Source organism: Felis catus, chromosome B4, assembly GCF_018350175.1.
Source record: "Felis catus isolate Fca126 chromosome B4, F.catus_Fca126_mat1.0, whole genome shotgun sequence".
Lineage (NCBI taxonomy): Eukaryota > Metazoa > Chordata > Mammalia > Carnivora > Felidae > Felis > Felis catus.
In genome coordinates, this window is record NC_058374.1 from 101,358,957 (window position 1) to 101,373,707 (window position 14,751).

Genomic DNA, 14,751 nt, shown 5'->3' on the forward strand with positions numbered 1-14,751 from the left:
CACTGAGCAATTTTACCTTTTTTTTTTTTTTGGTTGAAATCATATTTATTTCATTTATATAGTGACACTACCAGTACACATTTATAATGAAAAAATAAGATGTGTCGTTAATCAAAAATAGCGCAAGTCACAAGAGAATGTACCATCCAGAGATAACAAAAGTTAAATTTAGTCTATATTCTTGTAGACATTCTCTATGTATGATTCATAACAGCATTATCTGGCACTTCAGACATGCCCTAACCGGGATGCATTGCATTTGTAGAAAGAACTCAAACTTTGAAGGATTATGTCTGCTACCTGGTTTACAGTTATTTAACTTTTTATACTGCAGTGTTTTCAGAATCCAAGGGGCAATAGAGGCTTTTCAATTCCAGCTAAAATTCAGCTTTGTAAACATAACTGCAGAGAGTAAAGACTGGCATGCTCTTTTCTCATGGAGCAGTTTTGCTCTTGGGAACTCTGATGGGCGTGACCGGCCCTCCTTCTGATACCTGTCTACCTTATCAAAGTCAAACTTAGCCCTCAAGTTTCAATGATTGTTCTTCTATGAGGCTTTTCCCAGGTCTGTAGTGAAAATTGATAAGTCCATTCTCTCTACTGCCGTAAAATATTGTTTATAATCCTTTTTTAGAATTTATCATATCATGCCTTGTGTTGTGATGATTTATGAATCTTTTTTTGTCTCCAGCTATTTTACAAGCTCACAAAGGCAAAGACTTTATAATTCATTTTTATATCCCTTCACCATCTAGCAGAGCTCTTTGCATGTAATAAACAGTCAATCGTTGCTGAATGAATTTCTCATTCATTGTTAAGCGTTGGTGCCGATGTTAAATTTAATGACAAACTATAAAGTTGATATTAATCATACCCAGATATTTAGGACCTAAATATATTTTTCATTAAGTATCGATAACTAAAAGTGAAAGAAACATGTGAATGGACAGGATAGAACCTTGTTAATATTGTGAAAGATGCCTCCAGTCAGACTTTCCAAAACAGATTATACCAGTTTCATGGTAAAAATACTAAAAGGCTAGGTGTAATAAAACATGCAGCTTATAAAGAAATGTGGTAATTAAAATTCTGCATTTTTTGGAATAGCTTATGAAAAAATATAAATATTTCCAATATATCCTCTCACTACGTTTAATGTTGAAAATATATATTGACCCTCAGGGTTAAAAAATTTTGAAGGCACAAATACACTGATGACTATCTACAGCTTTTGTAAGTGAAAATAATGAAAACCCTTCTCTTCCTCATTCGAAACCCAATTTGTGATTTAGCAATATGCATGGTCATATTTAGCAAGTTCACAAGGCTCAAGATAAATGTACATTTATAAAATTAGATGATCAGCGAAATTTGTTTTTGAAAAATGCCTTTGATTTTTCACAAGAGTGTGGAAAATATTGCAAATGAGTCAGTGCTCTTTAGAAAAGATCCAAGGGTCATGGCTATGTCTTAAAATTTATGTTTGCAACACTGAGCATAATTCCATGCATAAAATAAGTTGAATAAATGCTTGATGAATGAATAAGTGAAGGGTTTGATTTTATAAAACATAAACACGATTAAATGATAGTGCTCCAAAATACTAATATTAATTGTACAAATAGAAACTACTGAGGTAAAAATATGAACCAATTTTTATTAAATTTGTGTCTTCAGCAAGGAAAACATACAGCAGTCTATTTTTGTATTTATCCGAGGAAAATTGTCTTTTTGTTTAGATATTGTGATAACATCAGATATTTTCATATCTGATGAAAGCCTCAAGGCTCAGTGCACCCAAACATTTTGAAACCTCCGACTAGATCTTATTGACTGGATTTAGAACTTAGAAATTGGATGTTATTGAGTAGATTTATAACTTAGAAACTTTGTTTTATTTTTATTACAAAGTAAATATTTTGATATATTTTATGTAGCCATGTTTGAATTGAACAGGAAGAGGGAGGCAATATGGGTGTTCTGGGCCAATGAAACGTTAGCCACAAATAGACCCAACAAATTGTGCATGACGTAGTAGTAGGCAAATAAATAAAAGTCTTAGAGTGACTAGGAGGTATGGATGGGACTTTTTCTTGAGCCATATGAGAAGGGTGGTGCCCACAGAACTGAGAATGAATTTTTCTGTATTCCTGCTCTAAGGGATCTATATAAAATAGCACAGGCATAAGATGTAAAATGCATGAATTCTATAGTATCATGGTCATCCTTGATTCCTCGCTTCCTCTTACAGGCCATATCTTCCCACCAGATTTCTTTAACTTACGTCCAGAATCTGGCTCACCTTCACAGCCACCACCATTGTCTTAAACACCATCGTCTTTCACTTAATTACTTGCAACAGCCACCCATCAAGCCTTCATACAAGGCACCCATTATATGCCTATATTTTCAATAAAATAGGGACTGATCATTTTATTTTTATTTTTAATTGAAATAAAACATACACAAAAGAGTGTAAAGTACTCTAATATGAATTGAGGTTAATAAAAACATGGAAAGTATAAAAAATACTCCAATCTCAAGTATATAGGTGATTGCTTTTTTAAAATGTATATACCTGTGTTGTCACACTCAGATCAGAACAAAGGACACTTTCAGCATGCCTGGTCCCCTCCTGCAGATTTCCAGACTTTACCCTTCCAAAGTTCATCACTATTATGATTTTGTTTTCATTATTTACTTTTACACATCTTGGATTTCATGTAAACTGGGGATAAAAAGTATACACTCTTTTATTGGTTTCCTCTGCTCATCTTTTTATGAGATCTCTGCAGGTCAGTTGCTTAATCTGTAAAGAGGAAGGTAGGCTGACCCTGGGAGCTAAAATTTGACAACAAATTGATGTTCAGCCCCAACCCACAGAATTTCTGATTTATATTGTCTGGAGTCAGGCACAGAGAATTAGTATATTTTTAAAAATCCCAAAGATAATTGAACCTGTATACTCTGAATCAAATGATGTCTCTCCCCTCCCCTTTCCTCCCCATTTCCTCCTTTTCCCTCCCCCCACCACCCCTCCACTCCTTTCTTCCAAAAGTACAGGGATGGGCTGGCCACTGCTCCTTTTTACCTCTATTCTTCCTGAAGTGTGCACTGAGCACCTATCAGATACTAAACACCATCTTAGGTTGCTGAAACTACATGAGTCAACAAAATGTAGTTCCTATGTTCCAGGGACTTGAAGTCTCAAAAACCCCATGCCTGAATATATAAACAAATATCATTGAATATATTATAATAGAGTAGGCTTTAATAGTCCTACTGGAAATTAAGTATTCAACTACTTGTTCTATTGCTGTTACTTAACTACTATACCAGTAATGCAGAACTGAATTAACTATCTTGAATTGTTGGTACTCATAATGAATAACTATAAAGGAATATCCCAAAATGTTGAATGCCCCTGATAAATCGCTATGTAAGGAATATACAATGTATTTTAAATATTTTTTTCCTCTACTCTTTTAGGGCCCTTTTATTTTCCTTTCTAATTTATGGTGCATGCTGAAAGAGCTCTTGGTCTCTGATACCCACTCCAGGCACCAGTTTGCTTTTAAGTGGTTTCAAAGGTAGCCAAAAAACAAAAACAAAAACAAAAAACAAAAACAAAAAACCTATCTTACATTCTTAATTACAGACTCTATTAACCTTTTGTGGTTCTTACAGTGAATTAATCTGTTCAGATATAATAAAAATAACTGAAATTTAGGCAATAATAGCCTGTGAACATTTTGCTGTAAATTACGTATAAGTTTGGATCAGGAATCTTCCTATTTTCTGTAAAAGGTATATAACTGCTATGGAGTTAAGAACAGCAAGACTATTAGGGTGAATGTTTGAAAATAGTCAGTTCAATTCTCTTTCTCAGTATTAGACCACAGTAATTATTTAGTGTTTTTTTTACTTGTTTGTAATGGTCCTGGAAAAAAAAAGTTCAAAAGAATATTTTAGGTGGATACAGTAGAATATCATCTTTTTCCCATTTCTTTTCCTTCCTCCTCAATTCCTTCCTTCCAAGTTTTATTTTATAGTAGCAAAGTGAAATGTAAATAAAGAATGTAAAATATATTTCAGCACCTTAGCATTATTGGATATTCACACGCTAATGAGCAAACAAGGTCTGTTTGATCCTGTTGGACTTAGTGACTTCAAATCTATTGTTTCAATAGAATAATTTAAATAAAACTTACTTTTTGTTTTTTAGTAAAACTTATTTTGAAATAAATCCGTAAAATCATTTTTCACAAAACAAATGTGTAGATCTTGGCTGCATTTTTAAGCAAAGAATATCTAATTGAATGTTATTAATTTAGTTTTGCATAAAATTACATTTAAAATGGAATGTAAATTGTTGTCCATTTTATAAGGACAGATTTTTAATCTCTTTTTTTTTCTTTTTCTTTTCTCTAAGAGACACTTTGACCTTGCTGTGAAGCTAAGCTAGAGAGGACATTGGCAGAACTTTGTATGTCCATATGCATAGATTTGGATGATAATTTAATATGACAGAAAACAATACCTTGCCAAGGATTAACTTTAAATCTTCTATTTACTTTAGAACTCCAAGATTTATAGAATACCAAAACAACCCAGGGAGATGACTCATAAAGAAATAGGACTTTCTAGTTTCCTAGACTCTTTTACAAATTCTTAGCTGTTTAACTTTGTTGTATAACATGATGGTCAGTATTGAGGTCAACCTGTAAAGTAACATAAATCAATCATTTGGGTTTTGTTTGTTTGTGTTTTGTTTTATGTTTTTTGTTTGCATATCATTCTAAATGGTTACAAGCTAGTAATCATATCAAAACTAACTGTTTAAAAGCCATGGCATCACTTTTTTTTTTTTTTCAAAAAAAAAAATTTTTTTTTTTAACGTTTATTTATTTTTGGGACAGAGAGAGACAGAGCATGAACGGGGGAGGGGCAGAGAGAGAGGGAGACACAGAATCGGAAACAGGCTCCAGGCTCTGAGCCATCAGCCCAGAGCCTGACGCGGGGCTCGAACTCACGGACCGCGAGATCGTGACCTGAGCTGAAGTCGGACGCTTAACCGACTGCGCCACCTAGGCGCCCCACTTTTTTTTTCAGTTGATTTATTTATTTGGAAAGAAAGAGCAAGCAGGAGAGGGGTAGAGAGAGAGGGAGAGTGAGAGGCAGAGAGAGAATCCCAAGAGGCTTCATGCTGTCAGCACAGAGCCCAACGTGGGGCTGGAACCCATAAACCATGAGCCGAAACCAAGAGTCAGCTGAGCTACCTAGGCACCCTGGCATCACAATTTTACATTACAAAGACAATACCTATATTTATTTAATCAGAGGAATATACAATTGTAGAAATACAAATACAGTTTTAAAAATAAAGATTTGCTATGATTTAAGATGAAAATTCGCTTTATTTCTTTCATGCTGTATCAACCCTTCTGGCATATTACCAAATCTCACTGATTGAATCTCAATTACCTACATCCGAACATTCTATAACTTGCATAAGCAACAGTCTTCTTCTATGGATGCTTTCGTTGAGACTTATTTGTGAAGCACAAAATCCAGATTTATGTTAAGTAGGTGGGTTGCTAATTTGTAAGAATGCCATTCTTGATCAGGCCTCTATGAATTGTTTGTAAATACCACACTGGACAATGCGAGCTTTATATTCGTTCTTCAGTTGCCGGAAAAATTCTAGTTAAACTCTGGTAAAGATCTCTAGTATGAAATGAATGTAAAGTATTCATTCTTTCTTTATCTTACTCTCTGGTTTCATTTTAGCTCATTTGTTTATTTAAAAATAACCCTCTAAGTTGCTTTTTCACTGCTTTTCATATTACAGATTGAAAATGTTGATGTCTGCCTTAGTTTTCTAGCAGCCAGAGGAGTAAATGTTCAAGGTCTATCTGCTGAAGGTAAGAAAAGGCATAGTTGTCACAAATAACACCTAAGTTTGTGAAAAAAAAAAGTTTTTTGTATTACAAGAAATGCAAAGTGGGAGCACAAAGTTTCTTAATATATAAAGGAAATCAGTAAAGTTTCCAAAATAATAGAAACATAAACGCAGTGGTTATTAACCTATGCTTTAATTATTTATATATGTTTCATATTTTGCCAAAACTGTTACTTACATGAATAAGTGTATGAGAGAGGTGTAGATTAACAAAAAATCTTTATGTTATTACCAGTGTATAGTATTTTTGGAGTCTTAAGTAGAGGGATAGATTACATAGATAACACTGTGTAATAGTGGACCTAAATACAGGTAAAAATAGTATAATTAATTTGAAAATATTATTTTGTCAATAAAATTTCTATAATATAAAATTGGTAGTCCTAGTTGGAATATTTGGTGAGCTTAAATTACACACCATGAGGTCTTAAATAATTAGCACTAACAATATTTAATAACTGTTATATATAAAAGCTTTAAAGTCATTAAAGGCTTAAAAGATCATCATTAAAATACAGAAAAGTGGGAAAAGACTGAACTGGTACTGTCATTTTTTTTTCTGAGACTTTCTCTTTCACATATATTTTTAGGAAAACTTTTCAAGTGTTATTAATGAAATCTAGTTGTTAAAATTATGAAATAGCAAATCCTTTGAGATCTGCATTAACAAAAACCATCTTATTAGAATGTTAATTTATATATAAATATTCTGCTTAATACTTGTATATACTCTGACAATTTAGATCTGTTAATGTTTCTACTATGATTATTTTCTCCGAATAGCCTTTTACCCGACACATACTAGAAATATCAGACACCTCTGTTTTACAATTTTTGCTGTCATTGGAAAAAGGAATTATGTGGCTTCTGAAATACAGTGAACATTTAGTAGAATTATGGAGCTTTCCCAATTTTTCTTCTATATTTATTTTTGTTGTTTTAAATTTCTTTTATCTTTTACATTTATATATGTTGCATAATATTAAATTACTCATTTGGTGGCCAACAAGTTTAGGTTCAAACCTAACTGATGGTTCTATAATTTTGAATAGAAGTTATAAAATTCCCCAGGAAAATATTTCACTTTTTTAGTGGTTAAAAGCAGGTTAGAAAGGCTCCAGTTTGTTCTTTTTATGTCTCTTCCTTTTCATGGGACATCCTTTATTAACATAAACCTATTGGTCTTCATTTATCTTCTAAAAGTATATGAATGCTCAAAATGATTTTCTAAATTAATTAAATATGCATATTAATAAAACCAGAGATTTTTTAAAACCGCTATGATCATCCAGGGGTACATGGGAACATTAATACTTTCTTACTGTAGCCTCTTATCGATCAGACTAATTCTTGTATATCATGGCCACTGTGAGAAGGTTTGGCGGGGACAGGATTCTCATTCTCATTGTATATGAATAATGCCACTGTGGACTCCATGTGACATTTATAAACCATCAGAGAGCAAGAAATCAGAATAGCTTGTTAATGCCCCTAAACTACAAAAAGGAGGCATAAAACCCTGACCTCACAGGAGGATGTATATTTTATTGCCAACAGCATGTTTTATTTAGAATGTGATTATAGGTTTCATAGCCTTATTTCAGACTTTACTTCCATCTCTACTCCTAAGTTTTAAGTTATAACTACAAGAGAAAAAAAGCTAGAGTCAGATTGTAGCTTACTTTGTACATTTAACTTTTTATTCAATATTAGAAACGTTTATAAAGGAGCTTGATGTATTTCTACTAGGATTTATACATTTACATTTATTCAGTTATGTTATCTAATGTCATGGTCTTTATTATTTATTAATATATAACATGAGTTATAAATAAAAGAATTGGAGTATTAAAAATTAATACGATGTTGACTTTATGATATATATGTGTACTATATATCTATCTACGTCCATCTATATTTATAGATAGATAGCTATATTAATAAATTTTTTGTTGGGTGATTTAGGACTGCTATAAATCCAGTTGCCATTACAAAGTACACCCATACCATCCTGATTTATAATGCAGGACAACCAACATTTAGGTGGCTTTTTTTCTCCACTTCAGAGCCATCACTATGTTGATAACAGCTGTGTATTTGTGAGGGCAGCAGAATGCTAAATCAAATGATCAGCACAAGACAGCCCATCCGTTTGTAGGAAGAAGCAAACTCCAGAAAAATTGCAGTTAAGGATCAGCAAAGAGCATTGCTCATCCAAGTTTTGTTCTCTGTACCCCCCATCCCGTGACTCAGTCCCTGAAGCTCCGAGCTATTCGGAAATGCTACGTGTCAGAAATTCACAAGTGACTGAGAGACTCTAGTTGCATTTCCATCTTCACAGATTTAGTCTAAGACAATGGCAACTAGAATTTCAGTTGTAAAAGAAATAATAAAAAGGAAAACCACATTCATTTGTATGTTTTTACTGTTTGTATATTTTCCCTTTGATACAGAAATAAGAAATGGAAACTTAAAAGCCATTCTAGGGCTGTTTTTCAGTTTGTCTCGCTACAAGCAGCAACAACACCATCAGCAACAGTATTACCAGTCCTTGGTGGAGCTTCAGCAGCCAGTCAGCCACGCCTCCCCTCAGGCAGAAGCCAGTCAGGCCAAAAGCCAGCAAGATATGCAGTCCAGGTAAGGAGGGAAGCAGAGATGTGTTTGAAATCAACGTGTCTAGATACAACTCGTTTTTAAATGAGTTTTTGTTTGTGAGTTTGAAAAACCGATTTATGTCGTTGTATCAGTGTTATGATATTTTTTGACTAATATGACACAAGTTAAAACCACTTTTCTTTTGGTTGGATGAACAACATTTATCACTTCGGGGATGAAATATTTGTGTTTGTTTTCTAGAGATGATTATGGTTTGTATCAAAGTGTGTGAAATGTCTTTCTTGTCAGCGATGCGGCAGGTTATTTCCTTCTGCAAATTATTACTTAGAATGTGCTATTGAGTCCTACTTGTACTCCTCCTACTCTCTACTCAATTATCTTTGAGTCTTTTGATAAATTCATTAAGTCTGTCAAAAGTTTCAGATCTGTTAAACATAGGGATTTGAGTGTTTGGGGACATACTGTTTTTAATGTATGAGTGTGTGTGTGTGTGTGTGTGTGTGTGTGTGTGTGTGTGTGTGTGTGTGTGTGTGTATTTATAAACACACATGTATGTGTTCGTCTGACTTGATACTGTTGGCTCATTGTAGACACAGCCTGGGGTGAGGTGCTGACAAATCACGGCACCTTCCTTACCCTTCCATTACTGCCGTTTTCCAATTTGGACTTTCTATCAGTCAGGGTTCAGCCAGAGAAGCAGAACCAATAAGGGATTAAGAGATTTATTGTGAAGAATTGGTTTACATGATCATGGGGACTCCCTAGGCAAGTCTGAAATCCTAAAGGCAGCCGAGCAGGAAAGGCAGGCTGAACTTCTCTCAGCATGAGCCAAAACTTTTATATACAGGTGGAATTTCTTCTCTCAAGTAAGCTTCCATCCTGCTCTTAAGACCTTTCAAGTGGGGAATCAGACCTACCCAGATTATCTCGGATAATCTCTCTTAAAGTCAGCTGCTGTGGATTTTAGCCACATCCACAAAATACTTTCACAGCAGCACCTAGATTAGTGTTTGATTGAATAAGTGGGACTGAGTTGACACATCAAAAAATCATCACAGAATGAAATTAAGTTAACAAGTTTCATGCATACTGCTCATTTGTTCCTCATCAATGACCAGGGTATCAGGTCATTAGCTCTATTGTGTAAATAGCTGATTGTTTTTCCTTAGTGGGGTGAATGTCCAATATGAAAATACTCACCATGTTGAAGAGTATATATACATATCAAACATATGTAAATATTTAACTTTTTCCATCTTAGAAGACAAACATGAAACTTAGTAACACTCAGTTTACCTTAAATTTGTTTTTGATATTTAGTATTGACTCAAAAAGTTAAAGTCCAAATTACATTCACAAAGCACACGCCCCATCCTTATTGTCAAATATTCAACAGTTCAGAAATCTTCTTCTCTTTCACCTGTCAACTAGCCCTTTCTTCATATTAGGCAATATTTCTTTTCTCTATATGAACATGTAAACTCTATTCCCTTTGGCAGATTTTATTCACTAATGAATTATTAAATCGATATAGAAAAATTAGAATTTTATCAAAAATATAGGGTATACTACAGAGTTCATGGAGTGATAAAAGATATTTCTCATTACTCAATGCAGATATGTTTCTGTTCTTTAAGCTCGTCTGGGCTATTTATGATGTAAGTGAAATTATACAAAAGTCAAAGTGAAAAAAAATACGGAGTAAGTTCTTTGGATTTCCTTAAGAATGGAGAGGAGCGGGGGAAGGAAATAGCTTTTTATTATGTATTATTATTTGGAGGAGTTGGTAGAAAGAGACCTAGGTTGTAAAAACTGCCAGAAATAATAATTCCTAGAGTTTGGTGTAAGTTACTTAAACCACGGACAAAAGGCAGGAATAGTAGTGGAAAAAACATAGGAAGTTAAGTGGTATGTACTGTAGAAAACATGTGACCTCTGGAAGTGATATGGAGTATCATTTGTCTTTGCTTTACCTCATTCTATTTCTGTATCTGCCATGTGGAATTTCTTGCCCAGAAGTTCTCAGTGGTTATGACCCTTTTGGGGAGATTGTTTTTCTCATTCTTACTGGATATGCATGACTGTTATGGAATTGTGTTTTTTTAAGATACAAAACCCTATATAGTAGGCATGGTAATTTTACACCATTTTGGGGAGAGCCTGCTTATTTTTTTCTCTGAAAGGTTTTGAGGAGTATTCTTTTCACTGGTATCCTTTAAGACTGAGGCACACTCCTAAATAATTTTTTCTTATGATAAATTTAATTACTTTTAATTACTTTCTAGACCAATAATTTATAAATGTGGAGTACTTGCTGTAGTAAATATAGCACTTATGTCTCTGATGTAGAGGGGCTACAAGTCTTAAGTTTAATAGAATTTATTATATGTTTTGAAGAATATTATTTCAAACATTAATACTTATTTCCATTTGTATTGATTTGGTCAGAGAATAGCCTATGAATTAGAATTTATGTGGACTTATGTACAACAATCGTTGTATGTATTTTTCAAAAGCCCGTAGTGATAATATACATAAGAAAGGATATCTACTATGTGTCTTTATAGTAGAACCAAGATAATTAATGCAGAAAAAAAAATAACCCAGTGACACATTTATCTTCATTCTCCTGAAGTGTGAGTCATGAGTCATGATTTATGAAGCCTTTCTGTGATTCTAAATCTCTTCCCAAGTAAATAGCTTAAATAACTGGTTGCTATAGTATTCTGGATATTTAGCCAGAAAATGTTCTTATACTTTTCTCTGTCAACTCCAAAAAATTTTAAGGGCACATTGTTTCAGTTCAGTGAGAGTTTTATTTTGTTTTATTCTTTTTGTTTATTTAAAATAAATTGATGTAACTGTATATATTCCCAGAGTATTTTATACATTAAGAATTTGTAACTTGGTTTTGCTATTTTAAAAATAGCTCCAAATGTTTTCAATCATTTGGAACATCTTTCATTTAAACAGACACTTTGACCTAAAGGTTAATAAGTATACAAGAGAGAAAATAAAACATGGACCAAGAGGAATCGAGTGTGGGTAACAGAGTCTCCTTTTTTGGTTTCTCAGCTCTTTCTCCACTTTCGTGTGCATGTTTGTGGGTATGTAGGCTCACATACATGAGAGCATACCTGCGTGTGTGTGTGTGTGTGTGTGTGTGTGTAAGTGTGTGTATCCTGCTCAGGTGGCAACAAGAAACTTGCCTCTAGAATCAAACTGCCTGAACCTGGATCCCAGTTCTCCCACTGCCTAATTGTGTGGCCTGGGGCAACTTGCCTGACGTCTAGGTGCCCATCTCATGAAGTTGTTTTTAGGTTCCCTGGGTCAGTACAGCATAAGACACTGTGAACATATCTGGCACAGGTCACTCTCTGCTCAAAGCCTTGCAATGGTTTCAAATAGCCCAAGTTTTCTCCCACCTTAGGCAATGTGTTCTTGCTGATCCTTTGCCTGGAATACTCTGATAGCTGCTTGGCTAAATCTCTCATCTGCCTCAAGTCAGCCGCTCATCTGTTGCCTTCCCACTGATGCTTACCTAACCACCCTTTTAACCCTGCCTGCACCCCATCTCTGCTCCCGATTGAACTTCGCCATACTTTTTCTTTTTTTCCTTAGCTTAGCCTTAATCAACCTTTAACCTCAATTCACTTCTTATATCCGTTATTTATTATTGCCACTTCCCTCTAAAAGGCAAGCACTATCAGTACAGCAAGATTTGTTATATCTTAATTACTGGTGTGGTAGTACTCGTAACAGTAATAATAATAGTAATAATTACAATAATAAGCACAGGGCCTTACAAATAGTAGTTTTCCACGATTATTTCTGAAATGAGATAATGTAAGAATTAACAAATCTGTGTTCCACCTGTTTCCAATTTTAAATAGAAAGATGGGTAGTTGCAAGTGTAAGTAGTTCCAAATGACAATTGTGTGTATTTATAAAATTAGTAGAATAAAAATAATTAAACATATCCTTGACTTGGGGTGGTCATGTTATTAAAATACAATTAGTTTCAAAATGATGTGCAGTGGAAATTCTTATTATTCCTGGAATTATCCATTTGTAGTATCTATATTAAAATAAGGCAGGGACTCGGATTGTAAATTTCTTAAACGTTCCCCGGGAATACTTGGTTATATCTGGAGTGATAAAGCCTTGATTAATCAAGTCTTCAATTCTCAAAAATGTGAATATATTTAACATAAAAATTAAATTCTCTTTGTCAATGATGTTTGGAAGGACTTTGCATGAGTAAAGATTAAAGATTAAAGATTATGTAATGGAAAGCATCCTATTTGCATTTATTTAATATGGATATAAGACTAGTTCCTCCTATTTTTCTGGCTTTTCTTTTTATTTTGAAAATAGTAAAGACCCTTTCTTTTTTTTTTAATTTTTTTTTTCAACGTTTATTTTTATTTTTGGGACAGAGAGACAGAGCATGAACGGGGGAGGGGCAGAGAGAGAGGGAGACACAGAATCGGAAACAGGCTCCAGGCTCTGAGCCATCAGCCCAGAGCCTGATGCGGGGCTCGAACTCCCGGACCGCGAGATGGTGACCTGGCTGAAGTCGGACGCTTAACCGACTGCGCCACCCAGGCGCCCCAGTAAAGACCCTTTCTTAAACCAACTGGAAAAATATGAGAAATGTTTTAATAAAATTGATAAAAATCTTTAGTAAGAGTTGAAGTCATCGTTCTTTTCTGTAAATTTGAACCAGAAGATCAGAAGATACTATTTCTTTTTCTAGAAAAAAAGTAGAGAAGAATGCTTTAATTTTCAAACTCAGAAAATTCATTTGATCAGTAGGTATGTTTTGGGCATTCAGGTTATTTCTGCTAATCATACTTTTCCATGTGTTGAGTTTTGACCATAGAGTTCTAGTTGACATGGAAGATGACAGGAAGTTTAATTTCACCCAAATCTTACACAATGTCTGACACATGAGACCAGCCAGGAATGAGCAGAATGCATATCATGAATGGATAATCTTCCTAAGAATATCTGGTAAATCATTGTAGTGAAAGAAGATTATAAAACAAAAAATTATTTTTCTTATGTCTTGGTCCAGCTATACATGAAGTGTTAACATGATACTATGTGTAAAAGATGATGATTTTTATTTGCTAAAAGCTTTAAGAAAGAGGGTTTTTTTTCTTAAAATGTGGACCTTTTTGCTTAATTTTTATCCAGATGATTAAATAACTTTCCTTCCTGTTATTACATAGTGAATTTTACCAACTCGCAAATAGTGATCACTGAATCACATGAACAGAGATTTCATGTTTTATAGAAATAAAATATGTGAAAAAGAAAAGAAATTAAGTGTAAAAGTAGAAATAGGTAAGAAATCACATAGATCATAGAAGTAAGAAAGGCAGCAACGAAGATATATCTTTCTGAACTACCATAACAGCTATTTCGAGAATTGGGGAGATTATGATTTCCGCAGCTGATCATTTGCCCTTCTGCTTCTCATTTGTAGGAGAAAATCAAATATGTGTCCACTTGCAATTTATACGAACTTTCTCAGAGGACTCGCACGCCAAATAGCAAAATCTATGGACACGTGTTCTTTGAGTGACTTATCTATTCCCTGTGCAGCCCCTTGAAAAGGTTCCCGCGACCCCCGCCACACACGTTGCTCTTGGAACCCTCTTTCCATTGAGGACATTTGCCTGTCTCTTTTCCAGGAAACATCATTTCCTTCTGGGGGATTCACTCAGAAACTGGGACGGCTTACAGCTTTTCAGCCTGGGGTTATAAATCTTGCAAAGTATATTAAGGAAGTTTAATTTAAGATGACAGGAAGGCTCTGGTAATTTAAGCCCTCGTGAACCTGGCTTCAATTAGTTTCTTAACTCAGCTCTGTGTTGTGGCCTATAGTGTGCTCTTCAAAAAAGTCAGTGAATCAATTAAACTTTAAACAAATGAAACGCAAAGGACATTTATGAATATTTTTTAAGTGGGACTTTTTCTTTTCTAGAGAGGAATAATTGAAGGGATAGAGAGTTTTTGTTAATTGCCTGATTTAGGAAACCAAGAGAGTGCAATAATAAAAGAGCATATAATACGCACATACACAGTTTGCTTACATTGTGCTTTTATTTCACTGTTTAAAAGGCTTGACGACTACTCATACTTCTGTTATAGATGAAGTAGCA

At 34.2% G+C, this 14,751-nt stretch overlaps 1 protein-coding gene across 8 annotated transcripts in view; it reads left to right on the plus strand.

Moving 5' to 3' along the window:
* Positions 1 to 14,751, plus strand: part of NAV3 (neuron navigator 3) — an 829,170-nt gene that overhangs the window by 589,058 nt on the left and 225,361 nt on the right. For all 8 annotated transcript variants that reach the window (XM_011284133.4, XM_019835257.3, XM_045062101.1 and 5 more), the window contains 2 exons: positions 5,852 to 5,924; positions 8,416 to 8,599. In XM_011284133.4, the coding sequence (XP_011282435.2) occupies positions 5,852 to 5,924; positions 8,416 to 8,599 (257 nt within the window). The remainder of the gene's footprint in view (positions 1 to 5,851; positions 5,925 to 8,415; positions 8,600 to 14,751) is intronic.